This window comes from Magnolia sinica, chromosome 13 (assembly GCF_029962835.1).
Source record: "Magnolia sinica isolate HGM2019 chromosome 13, MsV1, whole genome shotgun sequence".
NCBI classification, from domain to species: domain Eukaryota; kingdom Viridiplantae; phylum Streptophyta; class Magnoliopsida; order Magnoliales; family Magnoliaceae; genus Magnolia; species Magnolia sinica.
In genome coordinates this window covers 29,508,824-29,532,408 of record NC_080585.1, presented here as the reverse complement: position 1 = coordinate 29,532,408, position 23,585 = coordinate 29,508,824, and the positions used below count along the sequence as shown (strand labels likewise).

The 23,585-nt window shown below is 39.9% G+C and overlaps 1 protein-coding gene across 3 annotated transcripts; it reads right to left on the bottom strand.

The window, feature by feature from the left end:
- Positions 1-517: 517 nt before the first annotated feature.
- Positions 518-22,868, bottom strand: LOC131223408 (trihelix transcription factor ASIL2). 3 transcript variants are annotated; one of them, XR_009160442.1, is made up of 3 exons: positions 21,368-22,868; positions 1,827-1,886; positions 518-891 (listed from the first exon to the last, which is right to left on the bottom strand). XR_009160442.1 is itself a non-coding variant. In XM_058218814.1 (2 exons), the coding sequence occupies exon 1, from the start codon at positions 22,686-22,688 to the stop codon at positions 21,375-21,377; it is 1,314 nt and encodes a 437-aa protein (XP_058074797.1). In that variant the 5' UTR covers positions 22,689-22,868; the 3' UTR covers positions 518-891; positions 21,368-21,374. The 3 variants fall into 3 exon arrangements, 2 of the variants coding, with proteins under 2 accessions (XP_058074797.1, XP_058074798.1); XM_058218814.1 differs by lacking the exon at positions 1,827-1,886; XM_058218815.1 differs by lacking the exons at positions 518-891; positions 1,827-1,886 and adding an exon at positions 13,003-13,020.
- Between the last annotated feature and the right edge of the window lie 717 nt (positions 22,869-23,585).

The window sequence follows — 23,585 nt, the reverse complement described above, 5'->3', positions numbered from 1 at the left end:
GAACATCCATCAGTCCAACACCCATCAAATGGGCTGGACAAGCTTGACTATTTGGCTAATGATGGTTAACTGCAGACCCCACCTGAGGAACAACCTGGATCTTGTGCCACCATCAGCATCTCCAAAAAATAAAGAAAAATGAAAAGTAACAGAGAAGGCAAAAGGCAGGATTGGATTTTGTTTTTATTTTTTGAAAGAAAAGGCCAAAGCCAGAATATACAAACAGGAAAAAACCTATACATCCTCCCAAGAGCCTTTATAGCTTCCTTAGCAGCCACTGCCCATTCTATAACATGAGATTTTGCTTTGATAAACACAGTCTGAAAGTTCTACTGTTCTTTTCCAACTATAAGGACCATAAACCGGCTAACAAAGCAAGCCGCCACACTTTCCGACCCACACTCCCATGCATACCTTCATGTCACATAGAAAAAATGACCAATGGAATTTGGCAAAACCCACATAATTCCAAAGAGGTCATAATCATCACAACGAATGGAACCAACACAACGAGCTCTTCTATCTAAAATACAATACATTTATTGATAAATAAGGTCATAGTCATCGGCGCCAAAAACTTTTCCTTTTTCTTTCTTTCTCTGGAAGAAAGACAACTGAACTAGTAACAGGTCGTCTTCATCCCACAGGTTATACACCTAATGGCCCCACAAGGTATGGCTAGAGATACATTGTGCAAATGCAAATACATATGGGTTTAAATACTTTCGATCGGCTTGTAACATAAGAAGGCTTCAACGACCGATTACATAGAAGAAAAAAATGACGCTGCCGAATCATATGGTGCCCTTGCTACCTGCCCGATATCAAACCATCCGTGTGTCACGGCCATAGAAGATATCATCCACCACCCGTGCCAATCCTCAGGATGCTCTGCAGACAAAAATGGTGATTCCAACAGTCATCTTCACAATTCTAAGTTGGTTATGAATGTATATAGGGAGAGATAACACCCATCTGCACCCTGCACAAGCCGGCATGGCACACTTGCGCCAGATCTTGGCTGTTTATCAGGAGGGGCCTGGTTGATGTCCCTCAGCTCCAAAATAAAGCCAGTCAGATTACCATTGCCCATAAAGCCTGCAGGTTCGGCCTGCCTAATGAGTGGACCGTACTGATTTAGGGCTAGGGTACATTTAACGGCATGGCTCACCTGATGAAGGCCCAAGGTGTTCTACAATTGGGGTGCTTGTGTCTGGCATCTACAGATGGGTACTTGCAACTGATGAAACTGGAGATGGAATTTAATTGAAAATGACCAATACAGCAGAAACTAGAAAACCGTTGGTTTCGAGTTTAGGCTGCTTCATGATTTCACAAAAAAAAAAAAAAATGAAAAAAAAAATGTTTACTTTGAAAATGCCCATCAAGATACAAGCCACGTTCAAGTCAGCAAGCATTCAAGCTTTTAAACCATGATTGCTAATAGCCAATACGACTTGAAGGCAGCCCATCTACATGGCACCACACATGACAATGTAGTGTTCTGGTGTGAGATTCAATCCATCCATCAGGTGGGTCCCACTATGCCCTTGTGCAAGATCAGAGTGGTCCGCTGACCGGGGGAGCCTAGCTTATGAAAGGCATGGACAGCCTAGAAGAGCTTGGCAATCCATTTCTTTCAAATTTTATGGCCATGATGCAACGAGTGACCTGATTTGGGCCAGAGCATCTACACAGTAGGACAAACCCAGTGGATGACTTGAATTTCAACACCTGAGTGCCACAAAGACATGAAATGGCATGCAGATAGGCTGCCTCATACACAGAGGGATTAGCAAGCCTGCAATACAAATATATCAAACAACCCGAGTTCCCAAGAAAGATTCACCCCCAAATTACTTCCACCCTTTGATGGGAAGCTGAACCTAGGAAATCAAATTCCAGACTCAGATTCAGTTCTAGAATCACGACAAAATGTACTGTGAGCTCCGGCAATTTAGATGTCAATGATCCTAGCAAAATTAATGATATGCACGACTCCTATTTATAGATAATGCGCATAAAAGTTCGATCAGTCATATTCAAATGTTGAAAACTGCATACATGACTCCATAAGGTTTTATCCCTTCACAAAAATAAATATCCCTATTTGAAAAAAAATAAATCTGAACTAGGCTGGAGAATGAATTTTCTCTAGTAAGACTTCTTTAAAAAGAAATTAAATAAATCAAGTTTCCCTTGTATATAACCACACATATGGCTTTGTAGGGCACATGTCCTGAAGTTGGTCAAACAGTCAAATACTGACACAGTTGTGCCATGTGAGCCACGATCCAATGTATGGCTTGAAAGCCCTATTAGACAAATTTCGTAGCGGGCCCACCTTCGGTCCTACATTCATACTCTTTGCTGGTGGGAGGTTGCCCTGCCTCATAATCGCTACTATTTAACAGCCCACTAAGAAAATAGCCACAGCGTGATGCACTGGAACCATCCAACTTCCCTATTGCCACATTAGGTTTAATTCAATAGACCAATGGTCTCAAAATATGGCACTAGACTTTGTAAAAGGATCCGAGCATGAAGCTGCAAATGCAACGGCACTTGGAGTAGAAATTGCTATGGAATAAGTTTTTAGGGCTGGCAATGGGTTGGTCACCCACAGACTAAACAACCTGACCCGCTTTAAACCCTGACTTGGGCTGCCAGCGAACCAACCTGAGCAAGGGGATGATTTTTATGTCAATGTCGGTGGGATACTTGTAGTGGTGGCAATCAATGTTCTGCAACCTGCACCTTGACCTGTTTTTGCAGGTGGCTTAGTCCTACAGGTCAGACCTGCTTGGCCTGTTTTTAATGACTGTCCATATCGTTGATGCGACATGTGCAGGTGTTAGTAATGATGGCAAAAAATCAACAATGGATAGATAATCCCACGATTTAGTGACAATTGACTAAGATAAGGAAATAAGAGGGAATGTACCGAAGTTGATATTCTCAGAATATGACCGTTGATGATGGAAGTTGATTCCCAGAAATATAGTTGTCAATCAAAGTCGTTGATAGTCTCTCTAATTTAGATGTTGATGAGAATACCGCTTGGATAATCAAGAGATGAAAGAGCCATTTCTCCATTAAGAGATTAAAAATTCATCTCTCTCTTCTCTTTTACAAAGAGAAAAACAAGATTTATAAAATCCAATAAGCTATGTCGCAACTCGTGTATGAATTTCCTACTACTATAACAAATAGCCAATGAATTTTTGCGACATCCTTTCCTAGATACCCAATCATAACTTAGCTTTCAAAACTAAATGTAACAACTATTTTATATCCCAATAAAATAAGAAATGGAAGTAGCAATAGAAAAAAAAAAAGAAAAGAAGAAGAAGATCATTTGAATCTCCGATGTGCTTGTTTGTGTGGCCATGCTAACTTCCATCCAACCCACGCTTGCCAGTGTCGTGCAGAGACCTTTCCCCAAACATGTTCACACACCGATAATTTCAGATTTTCATATATTTCTGATAACTGTCCACTAAAACGACCACGGCTTGATTATAAGGGGTAGAATTTACATGTTCTTGGGCTCATTCAAAAGCTGACGCATTAAGCTTTCAAATTAGACCAATTTCATGTCGTTTCGACACCGTTTGATTCTCCAAAAGTAAGCCGGAAGTAAAGTGACAGAAATAATACGTGGGACTCTAATTAGATAACTAAAAACTAGGAGAAAATCTCTCTAAGAAGATGCGAGAGTCACTCAATAAAGGACTCCTCAAGTGTGACCCCATAATGATGGTCCAATTTTCAAATGACGACGATCACAATCCTTCAAGGTTAAATATAACATTTCAAGCATGATTCCTCAAAAATCTGGGCCTTTGAATGATTTGATTGCGGGCCATACAAAGATCAATAGTGGAGATTGATTTGGCCAATTTATTTCCTGCATCACACCCCTGTTTGAAAAAAATGGCCCTCAAGAGTCCTTGAACGGCATGTGAAGTGCAACAAACATTGAATTCATACAATATAACATCAATCAAATGGTATGGATATGACCTCTTCTTGATAGTTGAGTCAAAAACGTTCGTCAAAAATCGGTTTGTTGCTAAGGTCCAAATGTCTATCATGTTGAATTAGTCATGTTGGTTGTGAATCAAATACTACTTGATGACGCCTGTTCGTATCAACCAAAATGAAGCATGATTGTCACGATGTTAATGAAGATCAATGACAACGATTAATGCCAATGTTAGTGGGAATATCGAAGTCCATTGGCGGCCATATTTTGAGAACATCAATGTTGATGCGTATGTGATGACGGATTATAGCTTTGATCAATGGCACATGTTCCGAGAACATCATTGGTGGCCATATTTGGAGACACCCTGACTAGATAATGGATTGGTATCAAATAATGATGACCAATCATATTGTTGAAATAACACGTGCGGCATCATTGAAGATGGCAAAAAAATAGATGATGGAGATTGCCAGTGGATAGATGATCCCTATGATCTGTTGACAAATCTACAACGATTAGGAAATAAGAGGGCACATATCAACATTGTTATTCTCAAAATATGGCCGTGAATGGACGTTGATATTTTCACGAATATAGCCGTCAATCATTATCGCCAATATTCGCAAACATCGCAAACTATCATGTATCATTTTGGATGATGCAAACAAGCGCCATCAAGTGATATCAGAAAGGATTCATGCATAGATTGACCAATTCAAGTTCCCGTGCCCCATCCCAATGTTGTTGCATCCTCATTTCCACATCACTTCATCCACATTTCCTGTCATTGTCCATGTCCCCTATAATGTTTGAACTTCTCTTCAATCTAGAAGATGGTCCTCATGCATACAGTTGAAATTTGAAACTCAGCAAAAGACCAATCTTTGACAAGGAATCTGAAGAGATTGGTCTAATCGTCACAAATCCCTACCACGTGGACATCAATAGCATCGACATCCACCATCACCTTGTCATTGTCACCAACAATCCACTGCCACCATTGTTGCATCACCACCATCTGTTGATTGCTACAAGTGCATCATCAATATCACCAACAAAATGACCAAGGAGAGCTCATATTGGTACCATTCAATTGATGTTATGTGGTATGAATGTAGTGTTTGGTGTTGCATCGCGTTCTGTTTAAGGACTCTTGAAGACAGAACTCAAGGGCTAGTTTTTTTTTTTTTTTTCAACCAGAGGTGTCTGATGCAGAGAGCATATGGGCCAAGTTAATCTCCACCATAGATTTTCATATGACACATGATCAAACTGTGTTCAAAGCTCAGACTTTCAAGGAATCATGTACGGACATCACTGTTGACCTTGAAGGATCCTGATCACGATCATGTAAAGGGTGGTTCACCATTGGGGGTATCACGAGTCCCTCAATTGATTGATTGCTAAAACAGCCTAATTTCATAGAGAGATTTTTTCCTACTTCTTAGTTATCTGATTAAAATCCCGCATATTGTTTCTATGACTTGTTGTCCACTTTTGAGAATCAAACGTTGCTGAAATAATGTGAAAATAGTCTCTTTTTGAAAGCTTAATGAGTCAACTTTCAACGAGCCCAAGAACGTGAAAATTCAACATTTTGTGATCAAGTTACAATCACTTTAATGGATAGCAGGTACAAAGCTGAAATCTAATATTCTTGGCCTATGAAAATGAGTTTAGGTTTTGAAGGAGGACTCTAAATGACACATGGCAAACTTGGTTGGATCATGGATGTAAGTTAGAATTGGTCCCACACGAAGCAAACTCACTGAAGATACAAAGAATCTTCTTCTTTTTCCTTCACTACTTACATTTCTTGTTTTCCTTGGTTGTTTCTCACTAAAGATACGAAGAATCTTCTTCTTTTTTCCTTTGCTACTTACATTTCTTGTTTTCTTTAGTTGTCTCTCAAGTCTCACCGAATATACGAAGAAAAAACTTCTTTTTTCCTTTGCTACTTAACATTTCTTGTTTTCTTTAGTTTTTTCTTTATTTTATTGATGCTTAGAATTGTTGTTGCCTTTAAAAAAAAAAAAAAGAAGGCCACGTCACAAAAAATTATTGGATATTTGTATAATAAAAGGAGACTCATCCGCAAGGTGCGTTGTAGGTCTTTGGATTTTATGAAACTTGTTTTTCTCTTCGTGAAAGATGAGAGACATGGCTCTTTAATCTCTTACTTGAAAGCGGGGGCATTTTAGTCCCTTGATTATCCAAGCGGTGTTCTCATCAACTGCTACATTCGAGAGAACATTAATAACTCTGATTGATGGCTATTTTGTGAGAACAAGAATATTTCGGTATTGGTTCCTTATCCTCCTGTATGAACCTGTATGAACTACTTAAACTGCCAATTTTACATCCCCCTTATCATCTCAGACCTACCTCAGTCCAATGAGAGTTCCCATTCAACTTCCATTAAGGTTTACTCCAAGCATGCCTTTCAGAGATAGTTTCCATAACACCCCTCACTTGTGTTGCAGTTTGACTCTTGCATGCTAAAACCCTACACATTATTAATCATATAACCAAATGAATGATTTTTTTTTCTTTTTATGATTACGTTGGGATTTTATTAAGAAGAGAAAAATAAAACTACCAAAGAGGGAGGGAATCCCCAATCTTGAACAATTGAAAGAAGATTATTTGTCTCATCAATACGTCAACAGCATCATTTCCTTCCCTATGAATATGCACAAAAGAAACAAAGGAGAGTTCCCTACTTTTCTCAGCCTTCCTCCGCCTAAATTCCACAGGCAACCGTTCGTAGATGAAGCCCATTTTATCGGTTCCCCCTCAATTATAGTGGGAGGCAGTTACATCCATTGAGTTCCTTAATGCCTACTCACAAAGATCTCACCCTAGCCTCATTAGAAGACCCACATAAGCTTTGCAAATCTCTCCCCAATCATCCCTAATGAGCCCACAATCCCAGCCAGACCAGGGTTCTCCAAGAGCTACCATCAAAATTAAGTTTCCACTGCTGACGGCAAAGGAACCCAATCAAAATGGAACTCAAAGGTCCCCTCCGACATACTCAATTACCATAAACCAACATCTTTCCAAATCAGCGTGAGAAACCCTACCAAACTTGTCACCCAATAATGCCCAATAGATGATCCCGATACAAACTCTTGCCACCTGACATGTTGATCCTGACTTATTTATTTCATTCTTTCCATAGTGACCATAACACGACTTGGAGAGACCATTCAAATATTAAATATTTAACCATTAAAACAACACAGCATACAGATACAACTGCCGGAGTATACTACTTTTGGTCAATTTCTACCGAAAGTTCTGTTCCTCCAGCAATTCTGCAACCAAGGCATCAACAACTCTGCCCCAAGTAAATTAAAGATGTAACACTACTGCATTTGAGCAAACAAGCAATGGACAAGGGTTTTCATGCTTGAATAAACAATAAACAAACATTAGCGGTTATTTCTTGCCTACAACGAAGTTGATCAACTAATTTTTATCAATACTCACGGACTAATAAACAAACATTAGTGATTATTCCCAAAAACAAATTGTGGGGTCGTTCCCAACTCATTGGTTCTCTCCATTGGCTTGGCTATTGTTGTCACTTCATCTCCTAAGTTATATCCTTCCAATCCTTTTGACCACCCAAAATACAATGTTGGAAAGAGCTTGCAACCAGGAGGTCCTTGACCAACCTATAGTCAATTTCTCCATCTTTTCCACAAGCCCGAAGCCCCCAACTCTCAATAAAGTAAGGAAGAAACTCCAAAACAATCAGAAAATAGAACAATGGATAAACAGATGACCAAGTAACTCTTTTGCCTCTATTTACATTATTAAAATGTTTCCCAAGGATTTGCCTAACACCAAGAGGTAAAATTCACATGTTCCAATTGAAGGGCACACCAAGATCACATATACCAATTGAAGGGTCATTTAATGCTTGGTTGGGACCCATTATACCAAGTTGCTACATTATCCCAACAATACTTGTTAGGGAGGCCTTGTTAGTTGTCAGTATGAATGGAAGATAACACATGGTGATGAAAAGAGAATCTATAATACCTAGTTGTGACATGATCCTCATGGCTATCTTTTTATATTAAGGAATGCCCTGTCAGTATGATTGATGATACATGGTCAAAAGTGTACCTATGCTTTTTGGGGGAAGATAGAGTAAAATTGGTCTTGCAACCCCTCAAAGATGCATCTCAATAATAAAGGGGCAAAGACGAACAATCTCTGAACCTTTAAAGCAAGATTCGCAAGATGAAAATTGAAAACCCACCCCAGAATCATGCTCACAGTTACTTATACTAATCCACTTCATGCTGACTTTCTACCGCTCCATTCACGTTCACATTACTGTTCCTAGCTTCTAACTGTGCAAAAATATCAATTTCACAAGCAAAATTGCTTTTCCAACCACTGCGAGTAGGAATATGTGAAATAGCAGAAGATCGATTAAGAAGAGGGAGAAGAAACAAAATGCATAATATTGTAGGTTATTGTAGCCTTCTACTTGGAAAGCAGAACTTAGAAGAGAATAAGGGAATGCTGAATTTTTTGTTGTTGTATTGCTTCTTCATACTCAAAATGAATTACACACAAGTATTTATAGAATTTTAAATACATTTTTCTTAAATACCCACCATTTAAGATATACTAATACCTAAGCAACCTTTTACCTTTCCTAAGCAACAAATAAAGGCTTCTTAATGTGTGCATAAAAAACTAAGAGACATGTGCACCTTTTCAACTCTATCACAAATCTCTAAGCATGAAGACATGCATGTTCAAAACCCTTAGCAATCTTCTCATCCATGTATTGGAACATATACATGTATTCCATAAAGTGCGTCTATTGGAACCAATACATGTATTTCATAAAGTGCATGCATTGGAACCAGAACCAATACATGTATCTCATAAGTTCATTAATTTAACACTCTTCCTTAATACACTTTCTGAATTATTCCCAACATCTCTCGAAGATGACAAAACCTTTCTTTCGTGAGTGTGCCTTGGTGAACATGTCAGCCATTTGTTCTTTCATCTTGCAATACTTCAACTCGATCTCTCCACTCTCAACAACTTCGCAAATGAAGTGATGCTTGATCCCAATATGCTTCGTCTTGTTATGATAGACTAGATTTTTTGCAATTGAAATGGTTGACATGTTGTCGCAATATATAGTAGTTCCTTCATTTTGCTTTTTGTCCATATCTTCAAGAATTCTTCGTAGTCATATCGCTTGAGAAACCGCAAGAGATGCTGCCATATACTCTGCTTCTTGAGCAACTGTACTTTGTTTCTATGACGCCCAAGAAAATATTCCAGATCCAAGAGAGGTGCACACGAATGTGCTTTTCATATCATCTACAGATCCCACCCGATCACTATCTGTATTGAGTTTGGGATAGGAGTATACAAGATTCCAAAGTCCAGCGTTCCTTGGATGTATCACAACACCCTTTTTGCAACTCCTAAGTGAGTTTGCTTTGGACAATTCATGAATCTAGAGAGTAAACTTGCAACAAACATAATATCAGGCAACAAACATAATATCAGGCCTTGTAGCAGTGATATAAAAGAGGCTTCCAACAATACTTCTATACAATGATTCGTCCACTTTTTTTGAACCATCATCTTTCATCAACTTTTCATTTACTACAAGAGCAGTAACCGGTTTGCGTCCTTACATGCTGAATTTTGTAAGAACAGATTCAGCGTATTTTTTTGAGAAACAAAGACGCCCTTTTCGTCTTGAGAAACTTCCATTCCCAAAAAATAATGCATCATGCCAAGATCATTCATCTTATGTCTTCATCATATTGAACTTGAACTGATGGTGCATATTATGATCATTTCCCAAGAGTATCAAATCATCAACATACAATAACACGATGAGAATAGATGTACCTTCAGTTTTGACATATAAAATAGGCTCACACTTGCTTTGATGAAACCAATTCTTGGCAAAATAACCATCAATTTGGCTATACCAAGCACGCGGCACTTACTTTAGTCCATACAACTCTTTCTTCAATCGATAGACTTTGTTTTTTTTGCCCTCCACCACAAATTCTTGTGGTTGAGCAACATAAATTTCTTCATCGAGAACTCCATTCGAGAAGGCTAATCTAACATCAAGTTGAAAAATGGACCACTTCTTTTGAGCTGCAAGTGGAATAAGGGTTTTTATTTTCTCCAATCGAGCAACTGGTGCAAAGGTTTCATTGAAATCGATGCTTGGTTTTTGTGTAAAACCTTTTGCAGTGAATCTTGCCTTATATTTTTGAATTTAGTCATATGGATTGAGTTTGACTTGTAAATCCATTTTACTCCAACAACATCTTTGTCTTTTGGACGATCAACTAACTCCCAAGTGGAGTTCTTCTCGATCATGCAGATTTCTTTCTTCCATAGCTTTTATCCAATTTTCTTTTTGAGTTGCAATTTCAAAGCTTTCCGGTTCTACAACCGAAAAATTGCGACACTCGTAGATGTCTCTCTGACTCCTCATTTTTCTTGGGAGAGATTCTGATGAAATACTTGAGGTTGTTGATGGAGAACTTGATGATGTGGATGGAGCAATTTCTGGTGAAGAAAATGGAGTTGTGGGTCCATGATCTTCTTTATCATTTTATGCTTTCATATTTTTAAATTTGGCCATATGGATTGAGTTTAGACTTGTAAATCCATTTTAATCCAACAACATCTTTATCTTTTGGACAATTAACTAACTCCCGAGTGGAGTTCTTCTCGATCATGCAGATTTCTTCTTCCATAGATTTTATCCAATTTCATTTTTGAGTTGAGATTTGACAAATGAGTCGATATTTGTGAATATCCGATCATCACTTGTCACATATGATTGTTGCATCCATTGTCCAAGTACCACATGTCTTCATTTTGAGTGGGTCAGTATTAACGTGCAAAAAAGATGTTTTCTTCAACTTTTTCTTCAAAGAAGTTTGCGACATGTTGATGTCTTTGAACCGACAATCCTTCTTCACGTATCCAAACTTATTATAGTTAAAACACTGAGGTTCACCTCGATTCCAACACTCACTTTCAATATGGCCAGACTTTTTGCAAAAACCGTAGGTAACATTTGAAATTTCACCTTTATTTTTTTCATTTTGATTTTGCCATTTCCCTTGCATCGGCTTTCTGCCTTTCTTATGATTACCTTGATTTTTTTCCAGGACCAGCTTGTGTCTAGTGCATCATAAATGTGTAAATTTCACAAATCTAGGCAACATCCAGTTCGCTCATTACTTCGATCACAGAACTTACGATTTCTATTTAAATTTTGAGATTGATTAGATGGAATAGTGTGGCACATGTATCCATTCACATTATTAAAGAACTAACAAAACACCACATACGATTTCCACTTCATAAGACAACCAAATGCAAACATTACAATTCCTTAGAATCACAATGGTCTACTACTAATGTTGTCCAAACACAAATCATAATCGCCAGGTATTACCATACCTGGCAATTGAAATATCCATGGCATCCAAATTTCCCCAACCCAAACGGCCCAGTATTGTTCAATAGCACTCCCATAAATCCATAAATATGGCTATATATAGCCATGATACAATTCCTAGCTAAACCCAAAGAAGCTAAGTCTAAAAGCTCGTTGGCCCGAAATACTTAATGTACCCAAATTGTCTCAATCTCGTAAAATAGAAATTCCATAAGGGAAATTAAATAACAATCTAAATCTTCATAGGTCTCTTAATCTTCAAAAACAACTCTCACTAGGTCTCATTATACACCAATCAGATGGGGGTTTTATATAAGGCATATGGTAACAAATGTGAGGACCACTAGTGGAGAGAAAAGTGTGTTCCCACTATTGTAGGCTTGCACTAGAGGTCAACGTGTTGGGCCCACACCTTTTTGCATTGCTTATTGAAGAGTTAACGAGGCATTTGTAGGAAGAGATCCCATGGTGTATGTTGTTTGCACATGACACAATTATGATTGACAAGATGACGGAGGGCTTGAACACAAAGCTAGATTTATGAAGAAGGGCTTTAGAATCTGAAGGACTTAAAATTAGTCGGGCTAAAATAGAGTATATGGAATGAAATTTTAGGAACAACAGGAGTGGAAATAAGAAATTAGTTAAGACTACTGCCTAAGAAGTCTCCCAAAATGACCATTTTGATATCTTGGGTCGACAATTCATGAGTGGAGAGATTGACAAGGATGTTGCCCATAGAATTCAAGCAAGATGGTAGAAATGGAGATGTGCCTCTAGAGTTTTATGTGATCGTTGTATACCACTCAAACTAAAAGGGAAATTTTATAGTATAGTTATAAGACCAATCATGCTTAATGGGACAGAATCTTGGGCAATTACGGAAGAACATGTTCACAGGATGAGTGTAGCGCCATTATGTTGAAATGGATTAGTGGCAAGACAAGGAAGGATAGAATTAGAAATGAATGCATTCTATGGAACTTGGGAGTAGCGCCATTATGTAATCAAATGAGGTAAAGAAGACTTCAATGGTTTGGTTACGTGCAACAAAGACTAGGAACTAAGCTAGTTAGGAGTGGGTTGGTACAAGTTGAAGGCTCTAAAGGGCCATGGGAAGGCCCAAAAGGGCATGGGTAGAGCTAGTAAAGAATAGAAACTGAAGTTATGGCCTTCGATAGAGTGGAATAGCAAACAGGATTCACATAGCCAACCCCAATTAATTGGTATAACGTTTAGACGACGATGGCGATGATGATATGTTGTATATAGTCCGGAGAGTTTGTATAAAACCATGAAGCTTCTTGGTAAAAGTGTGAAAGGAGCATCTGATTAGAATAGTAGAACACCCAGTCAAACAATGGGTATTTTGAGCCTTGAGATTGACTACGCAGTCCCCATAGGTCAATCAGACCACTGGGGTACTAGATTATATCTGTAGACCCAAAATCCAATCTATCCACAAATAATGGCCAAATCTTCCTCAAGAAGCAACCGGGTGCACTTGTGTACCCTATTTGTTGATCATCCAATGATCCTGCAACACCAAACCAACTATTACATGCATGCCCCAAATGGCGAGCAAGCAAGCGAGAGTCATGAAGGAGCAAGTTCCAGGCTAACTACAAAGCAAAAGGGACACAAATGTGCCACCATAAAATAAAAGGTGGAAATAGAGCTGTTGGATACATGTCGACCAAACACCACCTACATGCCAAAACAATGATGCCCGACACTGCAATTTAGCCTAAATATCGTACATTATTTCGAAAGAGAAATTACAAACAGTTAAGGCCTCTAGCACATGTAATGCCGAACAAGATTGCTAGGAATGATTAATAAAGATAAGGGATTTTCACTACCTGAATTATTATAGCATTTAGGTTCCGATACATTTTTCAAAAAGGTTTTTATTAAGCTACCTCATTAATTTGGTTAATTTTCACTAACATACCTTCTATTAGATTTCTTTATCAGAAATTAGATTAGGTTGGTTTTTTTTTTTTTTGAAACGAAGTTAGATTAGGTGGGTTATTTTATCATATATATTTTTTAATGATGAAACAGCCCTCTTGTTGAGAATGCCCTTTCAACATGGAAGTATTCACAAAACAGAGGTTAGGATTGTTCACCTGATCTCATTTTGGGACTGTGACATGGGGACAACGGATTCCTCAACTTACTTGGTTCTTGTTGTTGTTGTTATTGTTTTTTTTTTTTTTGAAAGGTAACGATGATTTTGTTAAGAAACTGCCGAAGGTAGGAAAGGAAAACAGCCAAAAGCAGCTACAAACCAAAAAGACATGACAATTTACAAATGTCTATGAACTTAGAAGAGGCCCAATCCACAACATTACATTTTATAGACCTAACGATCCCAAGGAGCGAGCTTGTAATATCCCAGAAGCAACGGTTGTTACTTTCCAAATCCAACCAAATGTCTCAAAGAGTCACCATAAGAGTTAGCCACCAGATTTTAGTCCTTTCCTTCCTGAATCCAGACTCAACCTCTGTGCCAAGCCAAGAGGAGGCTTTGATGGGGACATCATGCGTACGCCCCCCACCCTACGCACGTATTCGAGGAGGAGACAGGCCCCAATTTCGATTTGGATTGACGACGACATCTTTGGAAGGCCTTACAGTTAGGGGCTGCGCTATGGAGCATTGGAGTTGACCCGATCATCATATAGATTCTACCATTGGATCTCATGATCATGGTCCACTACCTTAGATGATATAAGATTTTGAGTTTTGACTATTCTCGTTATTAGAAACATCATGAATGGCTTTGATTGCTTAGATTGGTTATTATTTTATTTACTTCAGCTTTAAGTATTAGTGTGCGCACATGGCGCAAGGGTAAAATTGTCTTTTGGGGTTTAGGGTTTTCTTATAAATAAGCAACCCAATGTAGGTATTCTCAATGAAGTTTATGAATAAAAAATTCTGCGTTTTCTTCTTCTTTATCTCTTTGGGTTGAAGAATCGAATTGGGTGTAAACTCTCCATTCCTCGAAGGGCTAACTATCGTGATGCAAAGACACAACCATCCCAAATCATCCCCACTTCATTATGCCCGACATCCATCATCCTCTACACCCCTTCCACCTTCAGATTCACCCTCTTTTGTATCCAAGTTCTATCTTATAACAATGTACAAGCAGATTTTCAGATTCTGGCCCATCTGAGGGGCTGAAACTTCAGCGGAGCACCACACACACGCATTGCGACGGGTCGATGCGAAATTTGGCATGGAGGCAGTCCTACCCTGGCCGATCCTAGCCTAGGAGTTGGTTTCCGACTTTGCGGTCCCCACACACGTGCGGACGAGTGGTCATGCACGTGCGCCCAGGGCCAACTGTTGTCCACGCACGTGGCTCATCTCAAGGTCTATTATTCCTCTATTTTGCTCCTCTTTAGACTTAAATCTAGATCCTTAACCCTAAATAATCCCAAATCCTAATTATCGCCAAATTTGAGCCCTAGATTTTCCCTCGAATTGAAACATGGTGAATCTCTTGAATTGGGGAACAATCCTTTGCAAGAATGGATGAATCTTACACTCCTTTGGGCTTGTTTGGTTTATAATTTTATTTGATCCAGTCCTAAACCTGTGTAGGCTTGGACCCCCATAGATTTCCCTTTTTGAATGTTTGATAGTATGTAGGATGTGGAATTTTGTGACTATTTAAATTGGTATAATCATGAGCTTGATTTCTTGCATTCCACATTTAATTTCATGTCCCGCATCAGGCCTTCAATCGAGCTTGGTATTACTCAAGGAGTTCGAAAGGCGCGGGGAGGTTGTACAGACTCTATGAGCAAACGAGCAACGGATGAAGAGGTGATCGATTGACTCCTCGCTGCTCATGCACATCAAGCAGATGTTGGAGAGGATCATCGATTTACGTTGAAGGTTGAATTTATAAATGCAACATGTGTACTTTCATAGTAAATGATCAACCATCATACTTTGCCAAAGTATTAAATAACTCTAGGAAAAACCCTAACATTTATCTCTCACCTACAACCAAAATCCTAAAACCAAACTAGCCTGACGACGAGCATACCTACCACCACATGGTTTGGAACTTTGTTAGATCCAGCACATTAATTGGGTACATTGCCTCTAATTCAAGTTGGAACCTAGAAATCATGACAATCAGAAACTCAGGTAGGCCACACCATAGGAAATGGTTGGAATGCCCACCATTGATTGTGTAGGGCCCACAGAGCTATTTATATTTCACCCAATCCAATCCATTCATCCAACTTACCTCATTAGGATGAAAGCATTCCCCAAAGCCATGGTATTCCAAAACTCAAGGGGGCCATAACACGTGAACTTAGATGTTCAGGTATAATTCCCTATGAGGCGGTCCACTTGAGTGGTGAATTAACCTGATTTTTGGGACCAAGGGTAAATGTACCTGATGGACAAGGTGGATCTCATGCACGTAAAGTCTTTTCCCTTACAGAAGCATTAGGAATGCTCTTGGGTGCTTAACAGTAGTGGATTTGGCTAACAAGTTTGATGAAAGACATGGTGGCTCCATACACAAACCTATGGTTGATATCCCATCCCTAAAGTTCCTTGTGGTTTGGCCCACCTCAGATGTGGATCTTACTAACTTTTTTTTTCTTCCACATCCTAGGATAGAGGATAGAACCCAACGGGCAGAGTGAATTTTACATGTACAAGATGGTGGGCCCTGCCCTACAACCTTTGGTGTTTCACACAACTCTTAAAACCAGTTGTAGAGGATTCTCTCCTAATTTGTCTCTCCCCCATAATCTCTACCCTAAATTTCTCTTATAATCTCTCCTAGGAAGTTTTGTCAGGCCATCCATGATGTCCATGTGACATCCACTTCGTCCATCTATTTTGCAAGCTCATATTAGGACATGGGCCTAAAAAAGGAGGCAGATTAAAAACTCAAATGGGCCACACAACAAAAAATGGTGGGGACAGAAATGCCCACCATTGAAACCTTCCTAGGGCCAGTGGTGATGTTTACATGCGATGCAACCCATTCATAAAGTGATTCCACCAGGATGAAGGGAAAATATAATCATCAGCACAGTTCCAAGCTTCTGTGGGCACCAAGCAGGTTTCAATGGCGGGCATTCAACCCCATTATCAAAGAAACACCGAAGCGAAAGAATACACACTCCACAACACAAAAATCTCAAAAAGGCAAGGAAGCCAAAATTTTTTTTTTGAAAGATCACTGATGATTTAAGGAAGCCAAAACTTCCTTAACGTACACTGCGCAATCGGACACAATCCTTTTAATTCTGTAAATCACTACATCCTCCCCTTCTATGATATTTCAGAAACAATGGCCATTCCTGGACCCCCAAATGACCAACAAAATTGCCATTACAAGCAACCGCCACACTGCTTTCCTCTCCTTCCCTCCACCCCCACCACGCCAGGCCTAGAGAAGCTCCTCTACTGATTTAAGCATTACCCAAGCCATGCCCAAAGCCAAAAGAAAGAACTCCCAGGTTTTAGCGGCAAAAAGACAATGAATAAATAGGTGATCAATCCATTCTTTGTTTTCCATGCACATAAGATAGATGTTAAGCAACGCAAGCACTCTTCTCTGAAGATTGTCTATGGTCAGAATTCTCTTATGGCCCACCAACCAAACAAAAGCTGCCACCTAGATTGTTTTCGTTTTTTTCGGGGGGAATAACAACCCTTGGGTGACATGTTTTTGTTGCGTCACTTGGATTGCTTTCGTTTTTTTCTTTTTCATTGTTAATTTGATCGAAGAGAAATTATCCTTCAAAACAAAATTGATTGCAGTGAAATGACAAGATGGTCACATTCCACTTGCAATGCTTGCTTTTGTATCATTCTTCTTGGTTTTTAATGCATTGACCATTGTCTCGGGGGGTAGGGGGTTAAGAATAAGGTAAAACGTAGTATGTTCCCACCCTCCGCCAAACCATCCAAAGAAAAGACCATTACAATATGGGCCTATTTGGACTTTGGATTGAAGGTAAACTATGAGAATGCAAGGTACAACAAAAAAAAGTGACATAAGTGGGAGGTAAATTGACATCGGTGCTAGGGGAAGCAAACCGTTTACACCTGTTTGTTTTGCTAAAGAAAAGTCATAGAAAATGCTTTTCCTTTGCATTTGCAACTGTTTGGATTACAATCCCACAAAGGAAAACCTCTCTCTCCAAGATTGCTATTTAAAACGTAACATTAGAGGAAAACTCTTTTCCCTCCATTCGACTTTTTAAAGGGAAAAAAAGAAGATTGTACTCTCCTGTTGAGGAACAAGAAAATACAAACACTTTGCTGCAGCATCTGCTGCTTCCCAAACAGATTAAATGTCTTGTCGATGCAAACTGGTTACATTCCTCAGTTTGCATTTTATCCAAATAGGCCCTAAAGGAAACATCTAATACCAAAAACAAAAGATTCCACCTAAACTTGGACAATTATCAAACCCCAGCCAAATCAATTATGCAAGCAATTTCAATCCCTCTTCATCCAAAGATTATACATGGGGTGTTGATAAAAATTACATGTGGGGCTCATAACACATCTAAGCCCAAATCCCCCCAAAATAGTTGATGTTAAAGCCTTTTAGATTATAAAAATTGCAAAGCCTAAATTTTAAGCCATTTTAGGCTATGTTCATGTGGAGTTCCTTCTCACAACGATGTCACCATCCAAACAGCCTGTAAAAGAGGTTTCCCAGCCTCACTTGGACAGCCTCCATTTCTGCTCTATTCGAGTTCCCCACAGCAATGGGGCCAAAAAAGCACCAACTTGATCACACCATGCTCATACTATGCCTCATGCCAACATCCGAGCTACTTAGCTTCCTGAGAAACCACCCACCAATGTCCGACTTCCACGAATTAGGAGGCAGCATATCCCCGCAGACAACGCTCTCAGGTCCTTTTCTCCCATCTTGGATCCTTCCAACCAGCCCACTACAGAGTAAATCAACAAATCTATGTTAAATGGAACTTGACCTCAAGTTCAATCCCTTGGAACCCCATATGATTCAATGGGTCCATCATTGGTCTGCTTCACTTTAGGTTTCATTGATATTTAATAATGTAAAACAACATTTCATCTTCTTTTTTTAACCTTTCACTTAAAAAAAAATAAAAAAAAATAAAAAAAATAAAAACGTAAAACAACATTTCTTCTTCTTCTTCTTTTTTTTTTTTTTGAAGGATAACATTTCACTATGGTATGAGGAAACAAATCTTGTCATTCAGTGCATCATGAATTGAATATGGTGATGACACATGGAGAACATCTTCAGTCCACGCAATACTGCAGATTTTTTTAGATTGATGACTTGATTCAGCAAACTAATCATATTAGTTACTCCTTGACTGTCAATGCTAACTTTTCTTATACTAAACAATGAACTCATGCTATCCTTAGCATCTGTCACACCTGTCTCCTCAGAACCCTCCACGAAATCATTACATTAGAAGAAGGTTGCACTTGCGCCCCTCTTCCTTTTAAGATTTGGGATCCTCTTCTTTCCTAAGTGCATGATTAACCTTCCTGTGGTCTTTGAAGAACATGTCAGTATTCATATCTCCATGATGAACAATCTTTCGATCCCACTGTCATGGCCACCCAGATTATGTATGTCAGACATCCATCAAAGTGATATCACACCAAATCGTTGTGTTGTGCTTCTTCAAAATTGAAAGGGAAGTAGGAACTAAGAAGCAGTTTGTAAGAGTCACCTTGTTGCACTTCTGGAACTAAGCAAATTTGTACACCCAAGGATGCTTCTCTGTCATTAGATTCACTCTATCCACCATCTATTCTGAGAGATCTTAATGCAAATTCCATCATTGAAAATCACATCTTCCCTCTGCTGGTGCATCAAGTAAAAAAGATAACCTTATATATATATATATATATATAAAGATACAAAAGATATTTCTGCACTCTAGTCATCGGCAGTCTTGGAAAGGTGAAAAAATCTCACAGTATCACAACAGTAACACTTACGAGCACACCCTAAACAAAAGTTTTCCTTGAAGTCCGCAGCTGTACTCGTCATCTAGATTGCCATGCTTTCCCTTGGATAGTCTTCTTTGATGTCCTGAAATTCCGCCGCATCCACATCTTCCCAAGTGAACAATCATCAAATTGATAATCAATGTCAAGACTTGGAAGCACTTAAAGTTCTTGTTTACATTTTCCCATCTTTCACCTCCAGATTCGAAGTAGACAATCCACCTTTTTCACCTCCAATGCTAAACCCTCGATCATACACCCATTTGAGTTGGTTGTTCATCTCCATTTTGTGATCCACGACCCCAAGCAGGTTCGCCCTTATTGTGAGGATAAAGGGCTAATCTTTCATAAGTCACTACCTACCTTTGACATGATTAAGTTTGGATTAAATTCGTATCACCAACTTTACCACAATGTGGCAAGCCACATCATATGGAGAGATACTTCAACTTTTAAGCTCATGCTTGGCACTTGAAATGATAATTACAGGCAGTGAATCAAATGTGCACTACCTGAAGTCTTCTCCTATGTAAAGAACCATATAGTTCCATTATCCATTCCCACAGAACATCTCATATTTGTGTATTTTAATGTTGATAATTCAGGGAAGCTCTCCAGTGGCTATGCAGTCCAAATCTTGCTGAGTGTTAAAGGAAACTTGATGACTTTGAAGAGTAAACGGATTTGGTTTTGGGCATACAGTGAGGGGCATGCATTGGTGCTAGAACGGTTCATATAACTTGTGAGTTGCCATGGCTTAAGACCTTAGTCAAGCAGAGTTGCAGCTTCCTACAGATACTCACAATGTAGAGTGTAGATCCCTACAGATGAGATAGTTCCCGAGGCAATTAACAACCCATAACTTGAAGATGAGTTGGCCGACATGCCTAAAGGCTCTAGGAAGAACTTGATCGCTTTGTATCTCAGGCAGCAAAGACATCATAAATATCCATGCACCAACTTGAGGGGGAGTGATAAACGGGCTTTACAAAAGTCAGGTGTCTTACAAGGGACATAATTGGCATTTGAAGTATGCAGTAATAGTATATTGAGCATGAATGAAATCTTTTAAAGAAAGCACAAGAGAAAAGGTGGAAAACAGAATATGAAAACCATGACGACTCGAAACAAAAAGGTCAGTGACGAGGGGTCATCAATACACAAGGCCTGGCCTTTCACACTCCATATGTCTTATATTTCCTCGCTTCATACAGCCAAGGCCAAAACACGATTGTCCCAATCAATTACATTCCCAAGGGTTGAGGAAAGAACTCTTCGACTGACTCAGACTTATTTTCAAATGTCCCATTGTCATGTTCCTACCCTAGTTCCCACAAACATCCAATCAGCACTAATTTCCACAAAGACCTCTTCTCCCTTGCCTGTTGGAATAGGCATTCAATAAGATTCAAAATGGAGCCGTATTAACCATTAGGGCTGTTACTTCTAGCCAAAAAGATATTGTTTCTCACTTCCAAATTGAGATAGAAGTAATCAAGTCCTAAAAAAAAAAAAAAACAATGCATGGAACTTACTCATAGCAGGTACAAGATAGACCCCGCCCCACCAATCAACATATGATAATTATTTTTAAATGCACCATAATAATGCCATGTTAATGTAATGAAAGGGAGGCACCAACAACCATTAACCATATCACCATTAATTTATAAAATCAAACTTGGTACAATGAAGAAACAAAAAACTAAAACAAAGAAGTTTCTGGCGATGTCATTTCCAACAAAATTCAATAAGAACATAATCATAAAGTGGGAAAAAATAAACAATTTCATATGGATTACTAATACACTGGCAGTCAAAATGCTAAACCCACGAAGGCTGAAAATCAGAAAACGACATACCAACACATCACCCACTGATATTCTCAACAGAAACGTCAATCTCCTCATCATCATCTCCCTCCCGAATCTTTGCGATCTCTGCCTGGGCCCGCTCCAAAATCTGCCTCTTCTGCAGCTCGAGATCCCGATGGAACTCCATCCTCATCCTCTCCAATTCCTCCATCTGCTGCCTCTTATTATTCTCAATCTTCTCATAAATCTCTCCGAACTTCTGGATTGAATCTGCAAGCATCCTAAATGACGATGACGATGATGGCCCACCGCCCTCGTCCCCATGCTCCAATCTGGTGCGCTTGGGCGGTAGCCCATCTGAATCATCCTCATCATCCCCACCTTCCTCCGAATTCCCGGGACTGTCCGGCATCTCGTCCAACCCATTTGCACGGTTGAGATACACTCTCGGATTCATAAACACATACTCCCCTGAATCAACCCCACATGACAGTCCAGGCTGCTGGCGTGGCGGCAGCGAGCCCGACATCAGTTCCTCCATCTTCTTGAAGTAGACCCACTTGCTGGCAGGATTCCCGGACTCCAAAACCTTCATCTTCTCTCTCTTGTACTTCTTCTTCAGTGTGTCGAGGCGGTTCCGGCATTGTGTGTCTGTGCGGACAGCCCGTGACACCTGTGAGACCTGCTTCGCAACATCAACCCAGTCGTCCGACCGCAGGCTCTTGCGGCCCAGCTGGAGGAATCGGTTGCCCCAGGCATCAAGGAGGGTGAACGTGGAGTGCTCCGTCCAGTCAGCAATGGGCGACCCGCGTGGCCCACCGAAGGACGGTTTCGCCACCACGGTGGGAGCGGGCAGTGCAGGGAGCGGCTTCATGCGCGGTGCGAATTCAAATGCTAATGCTGATTTGTCCATCCTGTGGGGTCGCTTTCGAGGTGGCCCAGAATCATCATTGGCTCCAGCCCGCCTATAACGGGCGTTGATGTCGTCGTCATCATCGTCATCATCGTCGTCATCGTCATCTCCATCATCTTCTTCATTCTCTTCTTCTTCATCATCCTCTGCCTCCTGAACGGCTCGATGGATAGGAACATCATCTTCTTCTTCTTCCTCATCTTCTTCGCCGTTGTCGTCGTTGTAGTTTCCTCCTTCGTTGTAGTCGTCTTCTTCTTCTTCTTCTTCCTCTTCGTCGTCGTTGTCGCCTTTGTTGTAGTTGTTTTGTTCGTTGTAGTAGTTTTTGGGGATGGGAGGAACGGAAGAGGGATTGCGGACGGGGAGTTTAGGGCGTCGATGGTGGTGGTAGTTTGAAGTGTAATAGGAAGAAGAAGAAGGGTTTGGAGGGTACCTGGCGTCGTCTTCGGTGTCATCCATTTCTTTCTGTATGGTGAATTGGATTGAGGGAAATGGGCTGTTTTGTTAAAAAAAAAAAAAAATTTAAAAGAAAAAAAAGATGGGCTTTTTTTTCAATTTTTGGGGGTTTATTGATTGGCTGAACCTAGGGTTTTTGGTGGGAGGGAATTGGGCATGATGGGATAAGAGGGGAGAAAGGGAAGGTGGGGTTTGGTGGTTCGTTGCGCGATGGATGGGTGATGGTTCGTTGCCGCTGGACGCGGATTTCCTGCGAAAGCCAAGTTCCTGCTTAAGGATTCTGGGTGGGGCCGACTGTTATGTACGTAAGAAATCCAATCCGTCTATCCGTTTTTCGAGCTCATTTCAGGACATGCAACAAAATGAGGAGGACCCAAGACTCAAGTGGGCGATACGAGATGAAACAGTGGGAAAAGGATTGCCTACCGTTGAAACCTTTCTAGGCTACACCTTGATGTTTATAATCCATCCAAACCGTTTATAAGGTCATTTTCACTGGGATGAAGTGAAAAATACGAACGACTTAAACCTATAAAAAACTTTTGTTGCCATACAAATGTTTCAACGGTGGTCACTAAATCCCCACTGTTTCTTCTTGTGTGGCCTGTTTAAGTTTTGAATACACCTTATTTTTCTTCGCATGTCTTAAAATAAACTCAAAAAACGGATGGACGGAGTGGCGTTTTCACAAACATCGCAGTGGGCCAACTTCCCGCTGGAGGCTTTATCAGGAAATCCGCGTCCGTTGCCGCTACACGGACTGAATCGTCTGCGTAAAACAACCACGATTTGTGGGGTCCACCATGTCTTATATGAAAATCCACTCCGTCCATCAGCTTAAAATTTTATTTAAACCGTCAATATAAAAGTTCAGCTTGATAAAAGAACTCTGATGGGCTA